The sequence below is a fragment of the Xenopus tropicalis genome, chromosome 9 (assembly GCF_000004195.4).
Source record: "Xenopus tropicalis strain Nigerian chromosome 9, UCB_Xtro_10.0, whole genome shotgun sequence".
Taxonomy (NCBI): domain Eukaryota; kingdom Metazoa; phylum Chordata; class Amphibia; order Anura; family Pipidae; genus Xenopus; species Xenopus tropicalis.
In genome coordinates this window covers 11,492,758-11,501,454 of record NC_030685.2, presented here as the reverse complement: position 1 = coordinate 11,501,454, position 8,697 = coordinate 11,492,758, and the positions used below count along the sequence as shown (strand labels likewise).

General features: G+C 38.7%; 2 protein-coding genes across 2 annotated transcripts; both read left to right on the top strand.

The window, feature by feature from the left end:
• Positions 1-1,947: 1,947 nt before the first annotated feature.
• Positions 1,948-2,784, top strand: LOC108648796 (olfactory receptor 5B12; the record flags this gene model as incomplete). The annotated part of the gene is made up of 1 exon (XM_031893805.1): positions 1,948-2,784. A coding segment is annotated over one exon (837 nt), but the record flags the coding sequence as incomplete, so codon positions are not given.
• Positions 2,785-7,454: 4,670 nt separating this feature from the next.
• LOC101731944 (olfactory receptor 1G1) lies at positions 7,455-8,384 on the top strand. Its single transcript, XM_018097233.2, has one exon. It carries the CDS (start codon positions 7,455-7,457, stop codon positions 8,382-8,384), a length of 930 nt encoding a protein of 309 aa, XP_017952722.2.
• Positions 8,385-8,697: the final 313 nt, after the last annotated feature.

Sequence of the window (8,697 nt, the reverse complement as noted above, 5' to 3'; positions counted from 1 at the left end):
ATTCTTTGACGCCGCGACTATTTATTTTGATGCTGTGACTATTCTTTTGATGCCGCAACAATTTATTTTGACGCCGCGACAATTTATTTTGACGCCGTGACAATTCTTTTGAAGTCCGCGACAATTTTTAATAAGGCCAAATTCACCCAATGACTGGTAGGAGCCAGCCTGGAAAAACTATCCCTGAACAGAGGAGGGGGCCTGCGACACCGCTTGTCATCAACATACAATACCGCTTTGACAGTCCAGTTGTTTTAGACTTAATTCTACTAGATACTATATGAACTACAGTTGCTGGCTCAATACCTACACTTAACTGGTTATAATTGCATTTCTCTTTTATTCTTCAAGAGCCAATATTGATTTATCCTGACCAAAGCCATCTTGTATATCATATTGGATAACCTCACTCGTGATTATTTTAGTGCCACATAAAAATTACAGAAATTAAATAGTAGGGAATAGTAGGAAAGTTACCATTGTAAAAATATGTATGTTACAATGTAATTAGACTCAAGAGGTTTGGAAGGCTGGAGTTGTGGGTATTTAAGGCTGTTTGTTACCTGATCACAGAGACAGTCTTCAGATTAGAGGTAATGTATGTTTTGTTGAAAGATCAACCAACTAAACCAGTAGACATTGCCCCGTGTTTTGAACGAATATATTTGGGCATTATAGTCCACGCTATGTCACTAGTTATCTTTCTTTTGTCTTTTCACAAGTTGTTGTCAGGAGCAGAGTCAATACCATTCAATTCAGTTTTCAGAGGGAGAAAGTAGATTTTCTTGGCCATCTATATCAATAATAAAATGTATTTTCTTGCTAGAAATATACCCAGAGCATCTTGGTCCTGAGCAGACTAATCACTCCACAGCACTCCTTTGGTGGAGCTTCATGACTTTCCCGACATTCTGGGCTGAAGGTAAACCCCTTTATTCCTCCATGGATGTATTTTTGTTCTTTGCCCACGTATGAAAATAGTGCAGAAGACAAAAATTCTTGTGGAATTGTAAAACTAGTGATGGGTCTATAATTCTACTATTTCCTCTATTTTCCACAAAGATCTAAAATATGGAAACGTTACTTCTAGTAGTGTCCTATTTAAAAAATTGTGCTTGATCTTATCCAAGTTATACTGCTCATAAAATCCTTTTTTACTGTTCACATTTTTTTAGTTGTTTTATGCCACATCTTAAAAACCCCAGATACGATCCCACAAGTGTATTTTTTTACTGTACACAATGGTCATGTCACCTCAGAAGTACATTTCCTTTACAACACTCAGTGTCGGACTGGGACCTCAGGGGTCCACCAGAAAACCTTAGACCATAGGCCCACTCTCCAAACTATTTTTCTTCCTTTCCTTGCCCAACTATTTCTCCTCTTTCTGCCCATTCAGAAATAGGGAATGACCATGAAACAGGCTAAATGGTCAGAAGCAATAGGACCCACTGACACCTGGGCCCACCGGGAGTTTTCCTGGTATCCTGGTGGGCCAGTCCGACACTGACAACACTAGTCTGATAAAATTTCTATAAATTAGCTAATCGATAACTGAATGTTATAAAGTTACCAATTGCGATGTTGATAGTGACCCATTACCAGCTGGGAGTACCCAAGTACTGCAATTTAGTATTAGTGATGCTGTCACACCCAGTTATAGGCAGAATTATAAATCAGTAATAAAAGTAGAATTTGCACTATAAAGATACTATTCTTACTTTATGAACAGTATTGCAGAACCACAAGGATTCCTACATTCGGTCTGCCTTTATCCTTGTTTTATTTTACTAAAGGAATATCACTTTTTAGAGATATCTTTATTATGGAATTGATCGTTTTTACAGGCAATACCAAAGTGAGATGAAAAACCAGACAATAGAGTATATGTTGGTTCTCATTGGTCTGTCTGATCTTCCGAGTCTTCAGCTTCCTCTGTTCCTGGTGTTTCTCCTCATCTATCTTATAACTCTGACTGGGAACCTTCTCATCCTTCTCCTGATCTTCACTGATTCCCATCTTCACACCCCCATGTACTTCTTCCTTGGAACCCTGGCATGTCTGGATATGGGCTACTCCTCAGTCACTGTCCCAAGAATGCTCTTTGATTTACTCACAGGTAGAAGGGTCATTTCTGTACCAGCTTGTATAACTCAGATCTACTTTTTCCTCTTTTTTGCTGTTTCAGAGATGTCTGTGCTGGCAGTGATGTCCTATGACAGATTCGTTGCCATCTGCCGCCCTCTTCACTACATGCAGATAATGAGCTGGAATGTTTGTGTTCAGTTTGTATTAGGAGTACTGATTTTTGGTGCGGTACATTCCTTGGTGCACACACTTAATTTAACTAAACTGACCTTTTGCAGAGCAGATGCTTTGCAAAGTTTCTTTTGTGACCTGCCCCAGTTGCTTCAGGTCTCCTGTAGTGACACATTCATCAATGTATTGCTTATATTTGTCTTTGGGACATCGTTTGGAGTTGCTATTTTACTGGTCACCATTTACCCATACATCACTATAATCACCACTGTTCTAAAAATCCCATCAAAAAACATGAGATCCAAAGCTTTCTCCACCTGCTCCTCCCATCTAACTGTGGTCTTTTTATTCTATATTACTTTTATGTTCAATCACTTCCGCCCAAATGCAAAGTATCATTTCACAGAGGACAAAGTGGCTTCTGTATTTTATGCTACATTAATCCCATTTTTAAATCCTCTGATTTACAGTCTGAGGAACCAGGAACTCAAAACCTCATTAAAAAGGTCTTTACATAGACTGTAAATTTATGTAAGGTTAAGTGAGATGTGGGGGAAGACAGCCAAACCTATGCAATGTTAATGTATATACAGCAGTGATCCCCAACCAGTGACTCAGGGTAACATGTTGCTCCCCAACCCCATTGGATGTTGCTCCCAGTGCCCCCAAACCAGGGAGTTATTTTTGAATTCCTGACTTGGGGGCAAGTTTTGGTTGAATAAAAACAAGATTTCCTACCACTAAAGCCCCCTGTAAGCTGATAGGGTGCATAGAGGCCCCTAATAGCCAATCACAGCCCTTATTTGGCTCCTCCATGAACTTTTATGGTGCTTGTGTTGCTCCCCAAGTCTTTTTTACATTTGACTGTGGCTCATGAGTAAGAAAGGTTGGAGAACCCTGATATACAGCATCATAGGATTTGCAGATCAATAAAGCATCACACTAGAGTTACCATTACACCTATTTAACACTTAAACGTCTCACTCTTTAAGACTTTTATTAATGCTACAGACTTTACTGGTTTTTGTCCAATGTAGTGTATATCAAAATATATTGCTAGCCAACCATTCTGCTATTGTTTTTCCTATGTATTCAGTTTTAAACAGTTGACTAGTGATGAGTGAATTGTTTCACCAGGCATGGATTTGCAGCAAAATGTTGCATTTTGCCATCAGGGAATTTGTTTGCGAAACTGCGGCAAAAATTCATGCACAGAAAAAAAAATCCAGAGACAAAAAAGTCGCCAAGAAAAATGACGCTGAGACAAAAAAGTTGCTGCAAAAAAAGCCCATTGACTTTGATGCATTTGGAGTGTAGGGACCCATAGGGTTAACATGGCCCTATGGCTATAAACCCTACAACTTCCTTAGTCTGTTCTGTTACTGGGAAAAGACCCATGTATCAGTTTATAGTTTTGCATATGTGCCTTATTGGTTAACAGGGAGACCACTCTCTTGGCACTCTGATATAGTGCTTAGCTGGGGGGTGGGTCTGCCTCTTTGGCTGCATCTGCTGACCCAGGTAGACGTTCCACTGAGCCTGGGATCAACAGGGCCCCAGTAAAGTGAGTACCATAGAGTCTGCATCTAGCTCTAGTGAAGTTGGGGAACAGCGACCCTGTTAATGAGGCGTAGTAAGTGTCAGGATAATTCATAAGAGCACTTTCTAGGAAAGTGAGATTAGTTAGAAAGAGCAGTTTCGGCTCCAACCAGGAGAGATTAGCTGGAAGTATCTTCCCTACAGGAACTCTTGCCTTAGAGCAGAACACGGTTAACGCAGGTATCAGGTCAGTTCCTATCCCTGATTCATAGTCGGTTGTGAGGGATCCTTGGCTGCTAAGGGACACCCTGAGGATACAGATACTGGGCCAGGCTACTCCCCACAGGGAGGCCGTGCTGGTTGGTGGTCCTTACCTTTCCCGCCCTCGGCTGAAGTGGGCTATACGGGTGGACACCATATTTTTCTACCTTCTATTCAATTACCTGATATCTCCTCTGCGTGAGTATTGCTATAACCCTGCACATTGATTGTCTCTGACAATAAACCAATTCTACAACTTCAAGAACCTTCTGGCGCCCATTTGTTACTCTGCACTGCACACAGCTACAGTGAGTTGTAGTTGCACTACACCATAGCTCCGTTTGGTCACTTCCACATAGCGAAGGCCCCTCCTGAAGGATTGAGTCATGTGTACCCCATGCTCTAAACCTACACTAGCTGTGCTGTTGGCTTGGTTACAGCAAAGAAGGGGTTACAGGAGTAAGAAAAATCTGGTATTAACTTTAATGCAATTAAAAGAAAAAATATTGAACACAAAAAATATCACATGCGTAAAAAAGAAAGTTACCTATTGACTTCAATGCATTTTGCAAATTTTTCATTTGGCGAAGGGAAACGGGGCAGATTCACTCATTACTACAGGTGAATTGGCAACAATACAGTAACCAGGTACAGGTATAGGACCCGTTATCCAAAAAGCTTGGGACCAAGGGTATTCCGGATAAGGGGTCTTTCCGTAATTTGGATCTTCATACCTTAAGTCTACTAAAAAATCAATAAAACATTAACTAAACCCAATAGGATTGTTTTGCATCCAATAAGGATTATGTATATCTTAGTTGGGATCAATTACAAGGTACTGTTTTATTATTACAGAGAAAAGGGAATCATTTAACCATGAAATAAACCCAATAGGGCTGTTCTGCCCCCAATAAGGGGTAATTATATCTTAGTTGGGATCAAGTACAGGTACTGTTTTATTATTACAGAGAAAAGGGAATCATTTAACCATGAAATAAACCCAATTGGGCTGTTCTGCCCCCAATAAGGGGTAATTATATCTTAGTTGGGATCAAGTACAGGTACTGTTTTATTATTACAGAGAAAAGAGAATCATTTAACCATTAAATAAACCCAATAGGGCTGTTCTGCCCCCAATAAGGGGTAATTATATCTTAGTTGGGATCAAGTACAGGTACTGTTTTATTATTACAGAGAAAAGGGAATCATTTAACCATTAAATAAACCCAATAGGGCTGTTCTGCCCCCAATAAGGGGTAATTATATCTTAGTTGGGATCAAGTACAGGTACTGTTTTATTATTACAGAGAAAAGGGAATCATTTAACCATTAAATAAACCCAATAGGGCTGTTCTGCCCCAATAAGGGGTAATTATATCTTAGTTGGGATCAAGTACAGGTACTGTTTTATTATTACAGAGAAAAGGGAATCATTTAACCATGAAATAAACCCAATAGGGCTGTTCTGCCCCCAATAAGGGGTAATTATATCTTAGTTGGGATCAAGTACAGGTACTGTTTTATTATTACAGAGAAAAGGGAATCATTTAACCATTAAATAAACCCAATAGGGCTGTTCTGCCCCCAATAAGGGGTAATTATATCTTAGTTGGGATCAAGTACAGGTACTGTTTTATTATTAAAAAGAAATCAGTTTTAAAATTCTGAATTATTTGATTAAAATGGAGTCTATGGGAGATGGGCTTTCTGTAATTTGAAGCTTTCTGGATAACAGGCTTCTGGATAAGGAACAGTTTAAATCACTTGTTACTGTAGTTATATTACTGCCACACAAATAAAATAACATACACTAGTTAAATAGTTAAAAGTAGTTCATCAAATTGTGATGAAAAATATGTAATACATCAAACCCCAACAGTAGAGTATGTTTCAAATTAATTAGACTCAAGAGGTTTGAAAGGTTTAAAAGGAAAGCTTATGAAGGCCGAGGTGTATGATCATAGAGGGAGCCCTAAGATTAGAGGTAAGATTTGTATATTGAAAAATGAACAGACACAACCAGCAGCAGTTTTATATAAAATAGCTCTACAGGTATCTCGGGGCATTCCAGCTATGTCACTAGTTACAGTATCTTTCCTCTGTCCTTTTCCTTTTACGTTTGCTCCCACATTTTTCAGTAGTTTTGCTGCTAAAGATATAGTAGATTTACACGGGAAGGCCCATTTGTCAACATTCTCATTTTCGTGGTTTTAGTTTCTTTTTGAAATGACGAAAAATTAATTTTCTAAAAAAATCATAAATTTATTAAGACAGACTTTGCCGAAGAGCGTGGATGAAAAACCCATGAAAAGAATCGTCATAAAACACAAAATCTATGGGAATTGTTTTCCAAAGCCTCTCAAACCAGGAAGCAAACGAATAACTTCTATATGACCTTGACAGTTTTGTATTTGGCAAAGTTTTGTATTTTTTTGGAGGGGGATTTTTTTTAGAGAAAATAGTAAAATCTATGATTTTCTGAGCAAAAAAATAAGATTTGGGAAAATGTAAAAACCATGACCTTAAGGGGCACATTTACTAATCCACGAATCCGAACCCCGAACGGCAAAAATTCGTATTGGAACCGAAAATTTCTGAACTTTTTCGTCGCCGTCGTGACTTTTTCGTATTTTTCACGACTTTTCGTTGCGAATTTTTTGTATTGAACGATCGTAAACACCGGGAAAACCTTTCTGACTTTGATCCTTCAGTGCATTGGCTCGATCAGTTCACCTGCGTATGAAAGAACGTTCTTTCGTTCAATCCGAAACTTTCGGTAAGGTGATAAAAAGTCGGGGAAAATACGAAAAAGTCCGACGGCGGCGAAAAAGTCAGATCATTACAAAAAAAAAAACGCATTCAGACGCCTTCGGAGCGTTCGTGGATTAGTAAATCTACCCCTTAGTATATCTGCCCCATAATAGCAAATAATTATAGCAGGAACATTAGTACCATTAAATTACAACCCATAGACTTACACTGTACACTGGGAAAATTAGTAGTATCACATAAAAACCAATTAGATGATTGCTTTCAATGTTCAACTTGCAGTTGGCTGTAGAAAACTAATCACTGATTGGTTGCTATGGGTTACTGCCCAAGTGCAAATCTGCCCAGTGTTTATAAATAAGCTCTACTATTTTGTAACCACAACATTTACAATGGAAAACGTCCTGAAATGATTATAATACTGATATTCTTTCTTTATCCACAGTACATTGATACAGACAATGAACAGCAAAAACACAAGAAGGGTTTAACCACAGTCTGAGTTTATCTTTGTTTAATTTTACTGGGGGAATGCCACTTTTTAGAGGTAAGCGTTTGACGTTAGTTTCAGATTTTGATCTATACTACTATACATTGGTCATTCTTACTGGTAATACCAAAGAGATATGGAAAACCAAACCATAGTGTATACATTGGTTCTCGCTGGTCTATCTGATCTTCCAAGTCTTCAGCTCCCTCTGTTCCTGGTGTTTCTCCTCATCTATCTTATAACTCTGACTGGGAACCTTCTCATCCTTCTCCTGATCTTCACTGATTCCCATCTTCACACCCCCATGTACTTCTTCCTTGGAACCCTGGCATGTCTGGATATGAGTTACTCCTCTGTGACTGCCCCAAGAATGCTCTTTGATTTACTTATAGTAAGAAGGGACATCACTGTACCAGCTTGTATAACTCAGATCTACTTCTTTTTCTTTTTTGCTATCTCAGAAGCATTTGTGCTAGCAGTGATGTCCTATGACAGATACGTTGCTATCTGCCGCCCTCTTCACTACATGCTGTTAATGAGCTGGAACATTTGTGTCCAGCTTGTATCAGGGGTACTTGTTTTTGGGGCAGTACATTCCTTGGTGCACACTCTTTTTTTGACCAAACTGACCTTTTGCAGGCCTGATGCTTTGCAAAGTTTCTTTTGTGACCTGCCCCAGTTGCTTCAGGTCTCCTGTAGTGACACATTCATTAATAAATTGCTTATATTTTTCTCTGGGATAATGTTTGGATTTGTTATTTTAGTGGTTACATTTTACCCATATGTCACTATAATCAACACAGTTTTGAAAATCCCATCAAGAAACATGAGAGCCAAAGCTTTCTCCACCTGTTCCTCCCATCTAACTGTGGTCTTTCTATTTTATGGTTCTTTCTTCTTCAATTACTTGCGCCCAAATGCAAAGTATCATTTCACAGAGGACAAAGTGGCTTCTGTATTTTATGCAATATTAACCCCATTTTTAAACCCTCTGATCTACAGTCTGAGGAACCAGGAGCTCAAAGCCTCACTAAGAAGGTCTTCACATAGATGTATAGGAGGTTAAGTAAAACATGAAGGCCAGATTACTATATCTATATCATGATAATTTGTTTTATTAGGACGGCATGCAGATCAATACAAAAGTTGAAAAATGTTCAAAACTGCAGAAAATGTACTAACCTCTTTAAATGCAATGGGTGTTTTTATGACTTTTTTGCACAAAATTCTTTGAAGTCAAGGGATGTAGTGATGAGCGAATCTGTCCCGTTCCGCCATAAAATTTGCGAAACGACAAGAGAATTGGTGAAATGCATTTGTTGCGCAATTTTTTTTGTTGCCCGCGTCTATTTTTTGTCGCTTGCGTCTATATTTTTTTG

Excerpts from the sequence above, each read along its gene's own strand:
- LOC101731944 (XM_018097233.2), top strand. The coding sequence starts at position 7,455 with ATGGAAAACCAAACCATAGTGTATACATTGGTTCTCGCTGGTCTATCT.